The sequence below is a fragment of the Oryzias latipes genome, chromosome 14 (assembly GCF_053564925.1).
Source record: "Oryzias latipes strain Hd-rR chromosome 14, Olatipes_Hd-rR_3.1".
NCBI classification, from domain to species: domain Eukaryota; kingdom Metazoa; phylum Chordata; class Actinopteri; order Beloniformes; family Adrianichthyidae; genus Oryzias; species Oryzias latipes.
Genome location: NC_136250.1, coordinates 26,397,785 through 26,417,241, shown reverse-complemented (window position 1 = coordinate 26,417,241; position 19,457 = coordinate 26,397,785). Strand labels below are relative to the sequence as shown.

The window sequence follows — 19,457 nt, the reverse complement described above, 5'->3', positions numbered from 1 at the left end:
CTTATTACATAAAATGTTAGCCTTTAAAAAAATCTAATTAAAAAGTCTAAAAAAATGTTTCATTTTAACCAAGTTTAACAGTAGTATTACAATTATGTTAAATTTAAGTTGAACCTAATACACAACACGAGTCTCTGGTAGATTTGGTCCAAAAAACCATCTTGTCCCTTTCTCTCTTAAGAATTTGTGAAGTATATATTTTTTAAATAAAAAAAACGAAAATTAAAGCTGTCAAATTGCTTTATGTATCTCATGTCGATAGAGGGCGCTAGTTAAACTGTTACAGTGCGAACGTTAAATTTTAAACGAGAAGAAGAAATTAAAGTGGTTTGATGGGATATCAAAGTCCTCCGGCGGCGCGCTGCCGCCATGTCACCTAGAGAGAAACGAATAGTTCTTCTCTCTGCTTTAGGCTTATTTTTGCTAGCTTTTTATTTTATTCCATCCTTTCTTTACGCAACTTTAATTTTTCTTTTTTGTTGTTTTGCTTGTTACTATAAGAGCGGAGAGACTCTTTTAAACGCCAGATTAGGCCCGAATCCACGGGCTGGGTTGAACCTGCACGCGGGTTTGCGGCGCTGGTTGGCGGACTGGGGAGCGACCGGCTTGTCGGTGAATTCGCCGGGTGGAACGAGGATTAGCAGCAACACTGAAGTGGAAAGTCAATACAGACAAAGGCTCGGTGACACTGGGATTTACAGAAGGGAAGCTTTGGCGAGTGATTCGTTTTTCTACAGCCCCCGGGATTTCCTCATGGGGAGCTACATCGGAAAACCAGAGAGTCCCTCCTCCGGTTCTGTGAGGCCGAGAGCCGGGAGAAATCCTCGAGAGCAACTGCGAGAAAAACTGTCGAGACCCAACCATGCGGTCTATACTCCCAACAGAAGGCTCTCATTCGCCGGGTATGTTTTCTACTCTAGCACTGCCGCCAGACCGTTAGACGATTGCACTCGTGACGTTCAAAACATGATTTAGCGCCCGTTATATTATATTATTGGCGCGTTTTAATATTTCTCGCTCTGTGGGTTAGAACGAACGACTCTCAACAACAGGACTCGCAGATATAAGCAGGTATTACTTTATTAGGAACCACAACGTTTCTAATCGCTTAAATTCAAGACTATAATTGACATTTTCGAAAGTATAATATTTGTTATGATTTTAAACAAAAACATTTATGATAAAATTGACTGAAACTGCCAAGTTGATCGTTGGATGTTTATGATGTATTTCCCATCTCTGTATTCCTTTTGGTCGAATTATTATAAACATATGTATTTATTGTTTTCTTTTTCGTTTTAAATAATTGTTCTTACATAATTTAGTTTATAACCGTTGACCAGTATTCCTGTATCTGGTCTTTCCACATTTAAAAGTAATAAAATGTCTCAAATAGTTAGTAAAAATGGAACCTATCACTGGGTTGGGTTTAATTGTAATCTTTAGTTTATCAAAAAATATATATTTTGACATAATATGTATCAAAATTACCATTATCTTTTTATTTAGAGCATATGTTTGTATTCTGCCCATGCAAAAACTAAACTTTTTATTAAAAAGTAGTTTAAAAAGTTTAGGAAAAAATTAATTCTTTACTTTGTTGACAGTGTTGAAGGAGGTGTTTCATCCTAGCTGCACCCTTTACAATTATGGCTCATGGGCATTCACTTGTTGTTAAAAGTAGGCCTGCACAATATACCGCAAATTTATCGTTATCGCAATATCCAGCTCTGCAATAGGCATATCGCAAAAGACTGTGAATATCGCAATAAATCGTAAACCCAAAATGTGTTAAAACAATCTTATGGCAGCTTGACGCTTTTAACGTATCAAAGAAATGCCTTTATGCTTTGACCAATCGGATGGACGCCTTCCCATTGTTTACCAATCAGATGGAGGCCTATTATGTTAGATGTTTGTCACCTATGTCAATGAGGGTCATTTGGAGTGTAATTTTAAACTGTTTCTAATGAAATGGGAATGATGTTTTTGGCATTTTTCTATTTTTTTATATACCGCAAATTATATCATTATCGCAATATTAATCTCTAATATCGCATATCGCAAGTTTTCCTCATATCGTGCAGCCCTAATTAAAAGTATTACATTTAACCCAGAGGAACCTTGTGCTTCAATGCTGGGTTTTACATCTAGACATCCAGTCGGTTTGGGAGGTTTTCAATTGCTACATTTGCAAAAAGAAAACTGTTATTTTGGAAAAATCAGACCACAAAACGACTGTTTTTGAGTGTGTTTTGCAAAATGTAAAACACTATTCTGTCTACACCGTATTGGCATGAAATCTTTCATACACCGTAGTTTATTGCCTTTGTAAAACAGAGTAGTCAAAATCACTCAAATATAAAATATTTTCTCTTTATCCCGATTTTCTGTTGTTTTGCTATTAAATTTGCTATATCTTCAGGCTTATAGACTCAGAAATATGATTAAACTGTGAATAACTGAGTCCCCATATATAATTCATAGTGGATTGTACATTTTGTCTTTCCTTTTTTTTTCATTCAGAGAGTCTCTGGGATACACAAGCAGGTTCAACATTACTCCACAGCGGCACTACCCCCTGCAGCAGCCTGGTCTGTCTTCTGTGGGGGTCCTGCCTCCGGTTAGGTGGGATGGCTTCAGACAGAAAAACATCTTGAGCCCCCGTAATTCCCCTGCTGCCCACAGCCCTGTCACTGTAAAAATTGCCCGGCCTGACCTCAGCAGTCCCAGGTTTGTGCACAAACTCAGCTTTGTTTGCTCGTTCATGTCTTCAGTCCACTCTACGGCATTTTAGTCATTTTTTATACACAGCTGTATTAAAAGTTATTAATTATTTATGTGGTTTTAACACATTGCTGATAAAGATTTGTGTTTTCTAATGATTGTCAGTAGATGCTCACAATGACTTCCACTCATTTGTCTGGTAGAGTGGACCACTTGAGCTGTTCAAGGATCAACAGGGCCGCTGAAGACCCCTGCTCCAGGGAAAGCGTCCTCAGGGTTCTGAAGGAAAGCCGCAAGAGGGAAGTCGGGGACGAAGACAGGAGCTTCACAACCGAACAGAAAAGTAAAAGAAGGTAAAGAAAATGTGCCTGGGTGTTATTTGAAGATGTGTTTTGGTCTTTGCATTTAGTCTCCTGACTTTACAAAATAGCAGTCTCACTACTCCCTTACCCCTTAAAGACTATACATTGCGGCTATAGCCAGTGGTATGCATTTTAATACAATTTGGGCACATGCTCACTACTTTAAAAAGTATACATGTGTGTGCCGTCACACACTTGCTGAAGTAAAACCCTAAGAAATATGAACACTTTACGAAGACTGTTTAAGACCTCTGTGTTTTAGAGACGAAAACATGTATGATTCATAGAAAATAAGTTGAATGCTTTCTTTTAAAAATGACAAATTACTCAAAGGCTTTGTGTTGTGGTCTATATTTGACTATATATGACTGCAGTGGTCTTTGAATTATATATTTGCACACCCCGAAAAAATGGCGAACGGGGAGTTGTGAGGGAATCTGGATACAACCAGTATTTAGTTTGCAGTTTCCACTGTTTGTGTTGCTTTTTAGCCATTAAAAACACAATGCTACCATTTCCTGTGGTCTTGTCAAAATTAAATAAATCCTATAATGTTAAAAAAAAAAGGTCAGAGCAGTCCATGTAATGTTTGTTTACACATTAAAGTGAAGGTCCTGATGAATTTAGGAAAAACATTTTTTTAACCCAGTTTGGGAGCTGAGAATATGATTTATGTTTAAATTCGTCGCCTTAAAGACTTTTTTTGGCTTCCATTTGGTTGGAAATATTATTCAGAAAAAAGTTCAGCGACTGACATTTTTTAAGCTTTCTGCTTCTTCATTTGCGATTTGTAATCTATTTTAGAAGATTTGTCACATCCATGTAGGTGGAGACGATCGGGTTACAGATTGTGGCAACTTAAAGTTTTTTCACTTTGTAAAATAAGAACATTGAGAAAGTTTTGTATGAGTTTTACTATTGATCAAAATCATACATTCAAGGTTATGTCATGAGTATTTTCAATGTATTCTCTGTTTCAAAGGCGTAATGACAGTGGTGGAAGTGCACACTCTGCTTTTGAACCTCTTCTACCCAACGGAGCTCCATCTCAGCTTGTCCCCAAGTGAGTGACGCAACAAAACCAGTGTTTTTAGGTAACAGAAAAGAAAACTTCAGTGCTGGATAAAGTATATCCTTCTGCTGTCCAGGCCTGGGACCCTGAAAAGAGGCATAACCTCAGTGGCAGAGGAGTCCACCGTAAAGAGGTCTCGCACCTCCTCCATCAGCTCTGGAACAGGGGCACACGCCTCAAGAGAAAGTTCTGGTACCAGGAGAAATGCGATTCAGAGCTCCTACAGCTCCACAGTTGGCCTCAATCAGGTATGCAGGGTGGCTTCAAAAGTCTTCAAAGGTTTTATTTAACTAAAATTAGCCCCAAAGAACAACCCTTTTTTTCAAAATGAAGTCATATTTCTAGTTATGTATTTGCTTTACAAATAATCACGTTCTTTACCTGCTCTGTACATAGTAGTAAGCAAAGTGAAAACACCAAACTCTGAATTCCATCATCGTAAAAACAGCCGTCCACTAGTGTGAATGTCAGTTTCAAATAGAAATAATGTAATTTTTATTATTTCTACTGTTTAGTTTAAAATTCCAAAGAGTCTGTCCGAACTGAGAGACTAAACATTCAACAGGTTTTGCAAAATTTGCTGAAATTTTAGCTATACTGTGATTCAATTTTAGCTACAATAACTGACATAAAATGTTAAATAGCCATTGACTAAATATTTGGACAGTCTTTTCCTGAGGGTGTTATTACTTTTGCTCTTTCATCCCTACACTGTTCAGTATAATTATCAAGGTTTCTAGCTCAACCAAACATGTCAGTTTGGAAAAAGATTTGGATCTCTATGAAATAGTTCCTTCAGGAAAAGTTAAATGCAACATTCTGTCATCTGCAGAGAACCTGCACTATCAATTTTCTGCAGTAAACAAGTTCCGACCATGGAAAGTGACAACAATTACGTATGTTTCCCTTCACAGTGGAAGAAACCATCAACGCCCAGTTCTCCTCTTTCCAGTCCTGGATCATCTCGCTCTCAGACACCAGATGTTGCTTTCAAAAAGCCCAGGCAGGTTTCAGCTTCTCTCCTGACAGAGCCTCACTTTAAGTCCAGACTTTGAATTTTGTGGTTCCATTCTCCAGAGAGGAAGACACTCAGTCCCCCAGCTCAGCTTCCTCAGCCAAGTCTGAACAGATGACGTCTGACAAAGCACCAGCGACTTGTGAGTCGGTAGCATTTTAATGCATCCCTGTGCAAAAACATTCTCCACAAAAGCTGACATTACACATTAAAATATCTAACCCAGGATCTGTGTTTATATTTTATTTAGCAAAACCAACTTTGGCCCCAAATGTCCCGGTTACTAGCGCATCAGACTCTGTGGGTGGTGGGGGGAAAAGAAAACGGAAGATCCAGTTGGTTTCGAGCAACCGGGATGACCACATCTCTCTGGTTTGTGCTGCATCTGTGCTGCATTCTTGACATTATTGTCACCGTTATTGGAAACTATGTTCTCATAAATGTTTTTTGTTGCTGCTGGTTTGTTTGCAGCCTCCACCACCTGAGCTGGGCTACAAAGTGACTGCAAAAGACCTGGATGAGGAGAAAGAAGCTGCCATCTCCAAGATTCAGAAGGTTCTGGAAACTCCTGGTGGGTTTTAAAAATATATCTTTTTGATGGTTTTATCTGCTCACGTACACAAACGTAACCAAAAATGTTGTCATTGTTTAGAATACTCCGTTTTTTAAAAGTTACTATCATTTTGTGATCAAGTTGATCTGCTTCCATTTAGCCCCAGAACCAGAAAAGTCAGCAGCTGCTAAGATTCCAACTTCCACTCCAGCCCCCTCCTCCACAATCCCCTCCATCACACCCACTCTAAGCAGCCTTCTGGCAGCTCCTTTACCCAAAACATCAACAACAACCATCCCAGTCATCAACCTAGACCCCAGTCCAAGCAGCAGCATCAGCACATCAACAGCAGCAGCATCTTCAAACCCACTTTTGGAGGCTCTAAAGATGAAGATAAACACAACTGCAACGTCCGCATCTCCATTAAGTACAACCACAGGTACGATTTCCCTGTTAGAGATGATAAATCATTGTTCTGTCGATGTTCAAAGACTCACTTGGGTTCAAAATGGTGTTTTCAACACGTTCCTGTGGCATTTTCATTTCTGAGTATTTCTTTATTCAAATCGTTGTGAATCTGGAGCAGACAAAGAAATGCTGTTTGTGACATAGAAGGGGAAAAGACCACTGTGGACCCTCTAAAATGAATCTAGACTAGATTTGACATTGTATGCTCGCTATGTTTGCTTCATAACGTTCCTTCATCTCTCCTTGTTCCTGCAGTGTCTTCATCAACAACACCCGTACAAACGTTAAACCTAAAGTCTGTAGCTCCATCACTCCCCACTGCTTCCCAGCCTCAATCCTCCCCTGCGCCTCTGGGACAGCCCTCTGCCTTCACTCAGGTCCTGGGTCAGATCTGCAAAGCCCCCACCAGCAGCCCTGCTGCTCCTGTTGCAGGACCAACTTTGTTTGGTTTGTCCAGCCAGATCAGCCCCCTTTCTGCCCCATCAACCTCCGCCCCAGTTTCTGCTACACCTGCCCCCAGCAGCAGCAGGAGCAGCTCTGAGTCAGTCAGCAGCAGCAGCAGCAACCCTCTGCTGGTTTCAGGCTTCAAGCCCATCTTTGCTGCTGCGACCACCACCACCCCAGCTACATCATCTTCGGAGAGCAAGCCACCCGTTCCGAATTTCAAGCCTATCTTTGGGGAGACCACAGCAGCCCCGGCTTTTGCACCGCCCTCCGCACTCACAACCACGTCATCTACTTCTACACCCACTGCAGGAAGCACCCCCTCACTATTTGGTGCATTAACCAGCAGCTCCACGACTGCACCCTCTGCTTTTTCTGGTTTTAACACGACTGCTGCGAGCGTGGTTTCCGCCTCTGCAACTACAACTCAGCCAGGAACCCCAATGGCGGCAAAATCTCTCTTTGGAAGCTGGTCTGCAGCAACCCCAACAAGCAGTGCTTCAGCCTCAGTGCAGCCCCCTAGTACAGGTGGTACGTTCCAGTTTGGAGCTGCTGTCCCCACCACCACCACTGCAGCAGCATCTACCGGGGCCACCGCTGCCACTACCACAAGCTCCAGCCAGGGCAGCTTCCCATTTGGTGTCACAAAGCCCAACCCTCAACCTGCCAGCCAGAGCATTTTTGGTTTTGGTCAGACGGCTCCTAACCTGACCACAACCGCAGCTTCATTTGGAGGCTTTAGCATGACCAGCTCCACGTCGACGACTGCTCCCACCTCCACCTCCACCCAGTCCTCTTTCACATTTGGAAAGCCAGCATTTGAAGTACCAACAACACAGCCGAGCTTTGGCTCTGCTGCAGCAGCAGCAAAACCATTCACTTTTGGAAGCAGCGCTTCAAACCCCACACCTGTCTCCAATAACGCCTTGGGTCCTTTTTCCTTTGGAGCTGCTCCCACCACCACCGCAGCCACGTTTGGGACCCAACCAGCCAAGCCAGCATTTGGAGCCAGCTCCACTGGTTTCGGTTTTGGGAGCACCACCGCTCCTTCAGCTGCTCCCAGCTTCGGTCCACCGACCCAAACTCAGAGCTCAACTTCAACCACCTTCACCTTTGGAGCTGCTGCCCCTCAGCCCGCCCCAGCGGGACCCTCTCAGCCCGCTTCTGGTGGATTTAATTTTGGTACCACAATGCCTTGCCCCCAGTTTGGAGCCCAAGTTTCCAACAGTCCTGCTCCGCAGATGGGAGGCTTCAACTTTGGGGCTGCTGCTGCTGCTGACAAACCAGGATTTGGTGAGTAACAAAGTTTTTCCTCTAGTTCGGTTTCAGAAAACATTTAGTGGTGACAGAGTCCAACAAATATTTAATACGATTGTTTTATTTGTGAATATAGCAGAAAATTGTCATTGCTGAGTGTTTTGTCTTAGTGCTGAAGTACATTTCTTTTGTTTTGACCTTATCTTTGTGACATTGGTCACAAAATGAAAATAATTCAACATTTGTTGTGTATTTGCTGGAAATCACACTTTAATATAGAAATAAAATGTGTGAATAGTTTTAACAAAGCTCTCTTTCTGGATGAAAGTTGTTTGTTTTTTTTTGGTCTAATTTGATCCTATGTGTGTTTTTTTTTTCTCTCTGCAGGAACAGCAACTCCGTCATTTGGCCAATCTCCTGCTGCGGCTCCCTTTGGAAGTCCAGGAACTCCAGTCCAAGGATTCAATCCTGTTCAGTTTGGTTGGTTTTCTATTTTTTTTAAGATATTTCAAGTAGGATGCAGGTGGGGTTTGTAAAAACTGCAACATTAAACATCCTGAATAGAAATAGAGACTTGATAACTCAACAGTCTATCACTCAAAGGCGTCTTCTGATCTGCTCTGACAATGACTGCTAAATGTGGGACAGTTTGTAATTTCATTGTACCGTTGTACCAAGTGGGACTGTGCAATGACAATGAAGCTTTATCTTATTTTATCTCGTCTTATCTTAAAGTTAAAGGGCGTATATCAAGCTTTTTTAAAGCCTTTTAGACTCAACTATATCCATAAATATGATAATATATTACCTTTGGCTCACTAAAGAACAATATTTTTTCGAGCATTTCTTTAATCAAATCGTGGTGAATCAGGAGCAGACGAAAAAAGGCCTTTTGAAAAGGTTTCAGGTTGTTCCATACAAACTACAATGGTAGGGCTACAAGCTCCGTGCTCTGCTTTATTCCCATGAATCCACTTGCAGACACATAGATCGATGCACGTCTTCATTTCCCTCGTCTGAGCTGGAATCTGGATCTAAACCGTACAGCTGGAAAGCTCCAATATTACTCGCCGTTATGTTGCACTGGTAATGTTTGCTTGGTGTTGTAAGGGGCTGTAAACAAAGGATGGTGGGAAATGAGTGCAGGCTTACTCCCTGCCAACAGTTCCTTCCACAACTCGGAGGCCAATTTCTAATGAACCTCTGCCGCTCTGCAGAAACTATGTCCTAGAAAATGATAGTTAAAATATTTTGGGCTAAAACCAGCATAATTATCAATGACAGACCACTGGGAAAGCTTTTACTACAGAGTAAAAAATGATCGAAATGGGTCTTTATGTTTTCGTTTAGATTTCCGGAAATTTCTTTTGTCTCATTTTTTTATGTTCTTTTGGAATTTCATGTTGGTTTCTGGAATAGCTTTTTAAGTTTTTGTTGTGGTCTTTAAAATGGTATTTGAATTTTGTTTTCTTGACGTGATTTGCACTTCAGGGCAAGTTGGATAATTTTAAAGTATTTCACAATAACAAACTAACTGCAATATAAGTTATAAGGCAGTTTGCCATGATGGATGGCAAAACCCAAAACGATCAGAGCTATGTCTAAATTAAACCTAGAGGGAGCTGTAAAAATGGTCATTTAGAGCAGATCTAAGTTCTCAAACACTTCTCTGTGTCCCAACAGGATCCCCAGCTACCCCCACCTTCTCCATAGGAGCTGGATCCAAGCCTTCAGGAGCTCGGCAGAGGCTTCAGGCACGGAGACAGCACCACAGGAAGAAGTAGCCCGTTCGGCGTGCTCCAATCCATCACCCGCCTCAGAGCACTCAGCTCAGCTGCTGCGACTGACCGGGCTAACTTTGCTCCATTCTAAATGCAGCATCCCAAATCCGACTGCCTCCATGACCTCTGCATCCCCCCTCCCTCCTGGTTCCGGGGCGTGTGCTGGCCCCAGAGCGTTGTTTGCAGCCAGATGAGCTGCCTGGATCACTGGACGACCAAGTTAGGGAATGTAGCAGCGAGGAGAAGAATTCACAGCAGTGAACAGCTGATTTGGATACTTGAAGAGTAAAGACGGTTTGGACGAATCCAAAGTTAGTTTTTTATTTTTACAGTCCTCTGATTGTCTCTCTGGGTTGTTTTAAGGAGAAAGTTTACTCGCGCAAAGACACAGAACCTCGGCTCAGACCTTTATTTTTATACGTGACACTCACTGGTTTGTATGTAACAGTATGAGTCTGAATAGGGAGAGTACGCAACAGATTTAGTGTGATGTTATGAGACGTTTGCATTTAAATTATTTTTTTAATTGACTCTTTGACCCTGAAGATGGATGTGTTTCTGCAGTTCAAGGGAAACTTAGTAAAAAGTCTTACTGTAGTTCTTTCAGATGCCTGTTTTGATTTCAGCTCTCTTTGGAAGCATTCCCCAGAGTCCTCCTGTGGATGGCCTATTTCCTTCCATGTTTTTGTTTGTTTTTTAAACGGTGATTGCCAACAAGGATGCGAGTTGGACGTCAGATGGACTGGCGGCGTCCATCTCTACTTGTTCTGACAAACCAAAGCCAACAATTGGCAGTCATGCCTGTGAAACCAGTCTGTGATGTTGATTTCATCTTTATGTAACCGGTTGAACTCCGGTGAATAAAGATGATACTTTGACGCTGAGTTGATTTCTTTAATTCTGGTTAACAGAAAAATCCTTACACTGCTGTACCGGCTTTCCCTCCGTGTTTCCCCACTCAACAACGGCCTTCAGCATACTTGTCGGCGCCTGGTGCATAACAGTGGTGGGTTCAAGTACCCTGGGGAAATATGCGTATGTGAGATTAGTCTACCTCCTTTTATCCCCAGGCACGCAAAGAAAAGTTAGGTTACAGAAAAATTACAAATTTGAGGTTTAACTTTGAACTACTGTTTAGTCAAAAGGTTTGGTAATAAATTGAGATTTTAAAGTGTTTGCACAACACGTTGCCGTCTCCAGAGATGCCCCCTTGCAGAACATCACAGAAACATTGAATAATGTAAAAAGACAGACTGCTAGATTTAAACCTCTTGTTGCTGAGATGGTGGGTTTGAGTGACGCAAATGTGTTGTTGAAATGTTACTAACGTGCAACTCTTTTTTTTTTTTAATAGTAAAAATGTCTAAAATCACCACATTCAGTGGAAAGTGTTTGGATGTAAATATGAGATGAAGACACATTAAACTTTTTGGGCTCATTTTTGTGCTTGTTTTCATAATCCTGCAGTTTTATTTTTACCAGTACAATATTTTGATATATTAAACCTAAAAGAGAGTGGTATTTTTATCTGTGAATAATAGCAAATTATCTCTTGTATACAATTCTAAGAAGTATTTGTAACAGTGTTTTAACCAAAGGGTTACATTTTGCTTGGTATATTTTATATTAATTGCTGGAACACACTCCAGTCCACTAGGTGGCGCGCATCAGATTTATAGCTACATGTTCTAAATTCAATAGGTCCCGTTTAAAAAAGGTTGAACTTTATTTAAATCTTACAATTGCAATCCCTATAAGGAAATAAAAGTATTTCTCACTTTAATTTCAGATCTCTGTATATAATTTCAGAAATATGATTTTAAATATCTAGGAAACAAGATTCAGAAGTCGAAGTAACAAGCCGGTGTATTCCAAGAAACAAGTCAAAATCTTTTTAAGGAAGAAAATCCCAAATATGTTACCTCCTATTTTATATTTTTCTCTAATATTCTTCAACAGCACCTTTTTGTGGATTCGCCCCTCCTTGAGTTCTTGAATGCAACTTCAAAAACTGTGACATAGCACGCATGCGTAGTACTCCTTTTCTCAAAGCTAACTTAGCGGCGCTAAAGACGTGGCAGAAGTCTTTCGACATGGATGCAGCTGCTCTGGTTATCTTGACTTTATTGCTTGGTGTTCTGGTTATCTTGGTCGCATTTGCGGTTGGTAGTCGGAAACCTGAAATAAAGGAAGAAACAGAGCCGGGAGTGGAGGCTGCAGCAGGTAAGACTGTGCTAGCCTAGCGACACATGTATGTATTGTAAGATCCTGAAGTTGTGGTTTCTGCAACACGAAGAGCCTTTTTAGCGCCGTCAAATCTACCGCTTTGCCCGTTAAAATGCTTCATTTAACCACGTATCCGGGTTTTTACTATAAAGTCGTTTCGCCAACACGAAAAGCAAACTGAAGGAACTCTTGAATGAGTATCAGCTGTCGCTAGCCAATCAGCAGATGTTACATAAACTGACCAATGGGATCACTTCTTTCTGCTGAGTAACTGCTTCTTCTAAAAGACAAAGTTCAGGCGCTTTCGAAACAGAAACGCTGTCATTCCTCTAACAAAATTGAGCTGTAAATCAAAGAACAGTAGCTAAGATACAAAAAGCTTCCACAGAGAGATAACAAATGTTTTTTTCTGATAGAAGAAATGGCGAAATCTCCAGATGAGTTTCTAAAGCTCTGTGACGTCACAGATCCACCTATATCATCAATCGAAATAAAATATTCATTAGGACAACCTGAAACCAGGAGGTGCTAACATGTTTATCAGCTCGACCTTTGACTCAAATGAATCTTAGCGCTTTGTGGAAATTTATTTTTTATCTATTGGGATGGTAATTAGCTTTAATATGGAAAGTCCTTTTATAAGTAAAGTTTGATTTGGTTTGATTGCTTAAAATGCACGTGATTGTTTTTTACATATTCACACTCAAAGTACCTTGGCCTTAAGAAGAATACAAAATTTTGTTAAATTAAAACATAGTATTGTTTTTTTTTTTAATTTATGGTTAAACTTTAGTTTTGTGTATTTTTTTAACAATTAAAAAATAGTTTTTATGTTAATTTAGCATTTAAATTTTCACAACATGATTATTGAAATTTCCACCATTTTTTTTATGATATAAATCTGTTTTAGTTAAACAAAACACATTTTTAGATGAAATATGAATCACAATGTAACTAAATCCAAGTTTAGTCCAATCAAATATTAAATAAGCAGTTTTACCCTGGCTTTGTATGACATTGTTGTGAAAAGATGCACCGGTTAATAAGCTGATCTTTGGAAAAAAAAAATGTATTCCAGGGGTTGACATAGCCCAGAAATTTGCACTGGCCCATAGGGCCAGTAGTTTTTGAAAGTTACTGGCCCGACACCGCGCACAGCGAGACCCGCCGCTCCGCAGGTGCTTGCAACTTTAGGGGGGTCCGGGGGCATGCCCCCCCGGAAAATTTTAATATGGTGCAATTTGGTGCATTCTGGTGACATCTAGCACTTGTTTATACACTTTTCAATGACTAAAAATAGAGCATATCAAACTTAAATCTGCTCTAGTCTGTTTCAGATGTTTTGAAGAGAGCACTGCAGTGTAGTAGGAAACACTAGTTAAGAAGTTTTCATGCTGCTTCTAATCACTGCTATTTCACATTTGTTCCTAATCAATAGTTAAGAATTTTTTTTTGACTTTTTTGCCCTGACTGCCTTAAGGTTCTGCTTTTTGTTACTGTTGCAAAGTTACATTTACTTTTTAGTTACTTTAGTTACCTAATTAAATTAAATAATTGAAAAATTAAATACAATTAAATTACTGAGATCATTCAGCTAACTAGAAATACTTACTGCTTACAGTGTTGTAAAGAAAAACAAAATTAAGTAGTTTGACCTTATACTCCATTTGAGTCTGAGATTCAGGTATTTTGAGTTGCCTTTGATTCTTTGACATTCAGCTTAAAGCTTAGTGCATACAGTTTCATCTTCAATGCATTCATTAAATATCTTGCTGTCCATACTACTAATTAATAACTACTAACATATTCCTATCTATTCCTGCCATGTCTTCCACATCTCTGACATGCTTCAGTCTCTCTTCAGTGACGGTGTTGGATTTGGTTTGATCATCGCGGTGAAAAACCACCAGGGGGCGCGCTGATATGTGTGTCAGTTTAAATATATCTGCCTAAAATGTAATAATAACCCACTGGCTTGTTCCTTCGTTGTTGCTGTTTAACATTGTTTAGTATTGAATTGTTACATTCAATAAAGTTTGAAAAAAAAATTGAGTGAGCGCGTGCCGCGTGGTGCTCGGCAGTGACAGCCGCGCGCGCAGGCGGGAGAGGAGGAGAAGAGTGATAAAAGGTTTCCCATAGAAACCCTTGAAGTCTGAACACAGGACTAGCAGAAAAAGTGAATTATAAAGACGAGGTAAATCTACACGTTTTCGCAAAATATACTTTATTGTAAAAGGTGAAAAATGTATTAATTGTTAGATATTTTAGTGGCCCGAGCGGACAAGTAAAAAATAAAGTCTTGTGGTCCGTACTGCTCGAAAAACAGGACCGGGCCAGCGGACAAATGGCTATGTCGAGCCCTGTGTATTCTATGTTCAGCAACATGCGTAAAATACATAATGTCATACATATTTTTGTTTGGACTGCCCTTTTTTTTGACCAAAAATTATTCATAAAGATTTCAATTTGTTGTTGAAAACATATTTGTTTTTACCTTTTTGAAGAAGGAAAAAAAGGTGAAAATATATATATATATATATATATATATATATATATATATATATATATATATATATATATATATATATAAGTGTTTCTATCACAAACTTAATTGTTTAGTTTTTCTTATGGTTCTTAGACGTGATATTAGATCATCCATCTTTTCCCTACAGAAAAAATAAATCTTGTTTGATACTGTAGGAGAAGGATTTGCTGCAAGTTGGAATCTCATCTTTTAGCTGCTTCTTCATTTGTTGCCCTTATTACTGTGCAACACTGAGTGACCTGATCTCACAGATTCACTCATAGAAGGTATAAACCTCTGTTTGCTTTCAGCTGATGCCAGTTCTGTGAAAGGAGCGACATCCAAGAAGCAGAAGCAGGAGAAGCAGCAGCGCAGCCGCAAAGATAAACCGACTCTGCACACTTTCAGTCATCCTCTGCTGGCAGCCTCACTGAAGGTGAACTGGCACACGTGTCAAAGGAAAATCACAGACCTGTTGAGTAATCTGCAATATTTTTACTTAGTTTTTTTAGCAGCTGTATTTATTTTTTAACACTGGTACATCCATACAAGCATAAGTCTGGGGCAGGATGGTCCCACAGCATAAGACACACGGTGGATGATGGTTTTTTTATTTAAGTTTTTCATTTGACATAAAAAAGGGAGATGTGGAGGTAGGGACCAAGGTTGGTCCAAAGGAGTTAAATAAATAAAATAAAACACGGCCTAGCTATCAGTATCATAAAACAAGAAAAGTCTCACAGACTAAGGGATCCAAAATATGTAATAGGTGAGATCAACAACTTACCTAGTGTGTATAACAAAACGATAAGCAACGCGAGGTGTGCAGGGTACCTTGTCTTACCTGTGCACAAACCTCCCACACTCTCAGAGGACTGAGCTGCACACATGCATTCACAAAGTGGGCTGAAGAGCAAGAGAGAGCCTCCTTCCCAGAGTTCCTCATGAGATTTTAGACAGTCCTGGTGAAGCAGTGAATTCTACTTGGAGGTCAAGGTGAAGGAAAAAGGAGAACAGAGAAAAACACCATCTTGTAAACATTTACGCCCATTGGGCTTGGAAGTATGATTGCTTGTTTTCACAGAAGTCATCTGCTTTGCTATAGAGGGGCTACCTAACTACTTTCAAACACCTTAGAAAAAACAAATTATTTTAGTATTACCTCTTAAAGCATGTCCATACATTAAAAAATACCTTCCATTGGCTGATAAATCTTCTCTAATTTTCAAAAAATATTTTTTTGGTTATAGCTCAAATGCTTAGTTTGATAAATGGGTGGATGAAATATAAAATTGTTCACTAAAATGTAATATTTTGGAATTAAAAAAGGGGAAATTTACAGCAAAAACTAGCTCTTAATTATTTTTTTTAATTTCATTAAAGACACTGAACTATAGGTTTGTTTAAAATTTAAAGTCAATTAATGAAAGATAAAACGTTTGACCTGTTTTATTATGAACTTATCCTCTTTTGTGGGGAAATCAGTTTATTTCTATCATAAAATGTTTTCAAAATCCACGAACCAACTCATTCAGTAAGTCTGAATATGGCTATAATTGGCGTATTCATATATTTTTAGATATTTATTCTGTTTTTCACAAAGAAAGATTTGTTTTGGACAGAATGAGGCAGCACTAATGTCACCATTTCATGTAAAGTTCATATAACCATGAGGATTGTGTAGCTTTTCCATATCTGTCGACTTCCTTCACCACCTGCTGCTTTTAACTTTACACTGTAAACCTGAGCCTGAGTTGATCTGCAGTCCTCCGTTTGCATTCTGCTCCTCAGGGCCACAATGGGAAAGTGACGTGCCTCGATTTCAGCAGCAATGGGAAGTACCTGGCTTCCTGTGCCGACGACCGCACCGTCCGGATCTGGAGCACCAAAGACTTCCTGGACCGAGAACACAAATGTCTGCGAGCTAATGTGGAGCTGGATCACGCCCTGCTGGTCCGCTTCAGTCCAGACTCCAGGTTTGTTTTGCAGACTGGCTGTCCGCCGCCAAGATTCTGAATCCACTAGATTCACAAGCGATTTATGAGGTCATTTGTTTAAATATATATGATTTGGTTACGAAAACCACTGATTGCATACACAGAGATATAAACTAAAAAAAGGTGTAACTTGCAATGAAAAAAACCATTAATAATATTGAAAACTAAGCGATTTTTATTCTGAAGATAAGCGGTAATGCTTTTATTTTGAAAGCATTGTAACAAAAGCTGATGGGTTACTTTTAAATGAAAACAAATGTATGGATTTGATGAACTGATATTGGGTTTTGGAGGTAGAGACTGATTTGATGTGGATTATTCAAAGAAGAGTTTAGTTTGAATCTGTTACAGTTTCTTACACTCTCCGGCACTATCCTTTTCTATTTTCATCCATCCAGCATCGGAAGTGCAGAACTTATGTCGGAAAATGTGCTTTAAGAGACTCGCTGTGTATTTTCCACTGCAGAGCGTTCATCACCTGGCTGGCGAACGGAGACACTGTTCGCATTTTCAAGATGATCAAAAAAGATGACGGCACTTTTAACTTCAAGGCCGCTCCGGAGGATTTCCCTCAGAAACACAAGGCGGCCATTCTGAACATCGGCATCGCTGAGACGGGTACGGAGAGAGTCTTTGAAGCTGCATGTTGGCTTTCGCTGTAATTTTTGCAAGAACATTTAACAAATGATTTTACAGCAACCAATGAGGCTTCCCAGGGAACTTCCTGCTATTTTGTGTGTTTAGTTGACATGGTAGTAGCTTTCATTGTATTTATGGATGTCATGGGTCAACTTTTTTTTTCTATGACATCATTTTTCACAGGTTTTAGGGCAAATTTTTCTTCTTTCCTTCAGGGAAGTTTATAATGAGCGCCTCTACAGACACCAACATTCTCATCTGGGACCTGAAAGGAGATCTTCTGGCCTCCATCAACACTAACCAAATGACCAATTCTTATGCTGCTGTGTCCCCATGCGGCAGGTCAGTCCAACCATCATCACTTCAAACTTTTTTCCGGGATGACTCGATTTTCTTTTTTGTACAAAGCTTAACAGTTTAGGTGAACAGAAGTGACTCTTCTTAGTGTTCTTTGGCTTTTCTCAAACTCATATTTTTACCAATTAACTGTATTTTTTTTCCAAAAACTCACTAAATTACTTAGCTATGTGTCTGAGAAAAGAAACGGTTCTAGTTTCATAAAAGCTTTTGAAGTTTATTAAGACTTTTTTATTTTAGTCATTAAATATGTTGGCATTTCATCGCTCTATAAAAGAACTTACAATCTCAACAAAACATCCCTAAAAGTCTTGTTTAACTGATTAAAAAAAGGTCAAAAATGAATCTTTAAAAGGTGGAAATGGTTCATAAAGCAATAAGTCAAGATATTGTATTAGAGCTGATTTGAAGCTACAAACCATCTTTGATCATCTTCTGTTTATATGAATGTCTGTGAAACCTCTATTTGTTTGTTCCAACACACTTAAAGCAGCTTTATTTATTAAAAGGTTGCCTACCACTGACTGACTGTCTTCTCAGGTTCGTGGCGTCCTGCGGCTTCACGCCAGACGTAAAGGTGTGGGAGGTTTGCTTCGCGAAGGGAGGAGAGTTCAAGGAGGTGGCGCGAGCGTTCGACCTGAAGGGACACTCTGCAGGAGTTCACTCGTTTGCCTTTTCAAACGATTCCCATAGGTAAAGAAATAACCTTAAGGGAGGATACTCTAGCGTTGAGTTTTAAAGTTTATACTTTTTTTTTTTTTTTTTTTTTTGTAATCCTAGAGACCCTATGGGGTCGAATTTGGTCACTTTTTTCCGCTGTCTTTCTTTTAAATGTTTTTTTTTTTTTTCCAGTTTTTAATTTTAAATTTAAAAAAAAATGAACAAAAGTCAAAATACATTTTAAAAGCCCCAAATAAATGTGTTCTTTCTGGTTTCTCCCGGGTTAAAATAATAAATTGACACTGATAACTTTGTACAGATAAATTAAATGCCTGGTCAGCTTGATTGATGACTTATTTTTCTATTAGTTATGAAAGTATATAAAATGCTTTTATATCTCTGCTTGAACCAATCAGGATGGTGACTGTGTCCAAAGACGGAACATGGAAGCTGTGGAACACTAACGTGGAGTATAAGAAGCAGCAGGACCCTTACCTCCTGAAAACCGTTCCCTGCACCTCATCGGACGGCAGCCGCATTGCTTTGTCGCCGGACGGCCGAGTGGTTGCCATCAGCAGCGGCTGCGACGTGGCGATGTTCGACGCCACCAGTGGAAAGCTGGAGGAGGAGCTTCACGGGGTCCACAGCGAGCAGATCACTGACCTCAGATTTGATATCAATGGCCGCTTTTTGGTGAGCAGCGGCGACAAGGCCATCCGGGTGTTTCATAACGCGCCGGGTTATCGGGCGGCGATTAGAGACATGAATGACTTGCTGAAAAAGGCTCAGAACGAGGCCATGAAGCAGAGACTGCAGCAGCAGATCAAAGAGGCTCAGAGCGCCCTGGACTCAGCGCTTGCTGCTCCTGCTAACTGAAAGCGCACTAGACTGTGACCCTGTTTGATTTAACACTTGTGCTGTAAGGTGATGTGGTTGGGGAAAAAAAGAGAAATTTGCATGAGATTTTAATTAAAAAAAATACTCTTTTTATGGATTGATCTAATACTTTGTCCAATTTTTTTCTGTTTTGTGCTACTTTTTTAGCAAAAAACTTCCAACGTTTATATTAAAAACATTGAGAAGAGAGTACACGAAAGCTTATTACTTTTAACAGAATTCACATATTGGGTCTAAGTTTTTACGCAGCCCAAAGCAGTGGGTGATATTCATACATAAATATGCTTTTCTTCACTTGAATTTGAAACATATTCTAGGTTCTGAATATATCAAACTGAGGTTTTACATTTATCATCTTGGAATCAAATTATTTAATTCTCACCTTGTCACAGAAGATGAAAGTAAGCAGGCACTTCCATTTTTGCCTTTATCTTTTAGTTTTGTGCCTTCTTTATAGCCATTTTCTTTGTTTTTACAC

General features: G+C 39.7%; 2 protein-coding genes across 3 annotated transcripts; both read left to right on the top strand.

Annotated features, from left to right (window-relative positions):
- Positions 1–304: 304 nt before the first annotated feature.
- On the top strand, positions 305–10,557 carry pom121 (POM121 transmembrane nucleoporin). 2 transcript variants are annotated; one of them, XM_004076828.5, is made up of 13 exons: positions 305–902; positions 2,527–2,733; positions 2,931–3,080; positions 4,072–4,152; positions 4,238–4,409; positions 5,076–5,164; positions 5,239–5,318; positions 5,427–5,548; positions 5,648–5,747; positions 5,890–6,168; positions 6,453–7,934; positions 8,286–8,378; positions 9,582–10,557. In XM_004076828.5, exons 1-13 carry the CDS (start codon positions 370–372, stop codon positions 9,680–9,682), a joined length of 3,489 nt encoding a protein of 1,162 aa, XP_004076876.1. In that variant the 5' UTR covers positions 305–369; the 3' UTR covers positions 9,683–10,557. The 2 variants fall into 2 exon arrangements, with proteins under 2 accessions (XP_004076876.1, XP_078786938.1); XM_078930812.1 differs by having other exon boundaries at positions 5,076–5,168; positions 5,243–5,318.
- Positions 10,558–11,692: 1,135 nt separating this feature from the next.
- tbl2 (transducin beta like 2) lies at positions 11,693–19,085 on the top strand. The gene is made up of 7 exons (XM_004076780.5): positions 11,693–11,902; positions 14,741–14,865; positions 16,221–16,405; positions 16,893–17,044; positions 17,281–17,407; positions 17,963–18,115; positions 18,499–19,085. The coding sequence occupies exons 1-7, from the start codon at positions 11,707–11,709 to the stop codon at positions 18,956–18,958; spliced, it is 1,398 nt and encodes a 465-aa protein (XP_004076828.2). The 5' UTR covers positions 11,693–11,706; the 3' UTR covers positions 18,959–19,085.
- The last annotated feature ends 372 nt before the right edge of the window (positions 19,086–19,457 follow it).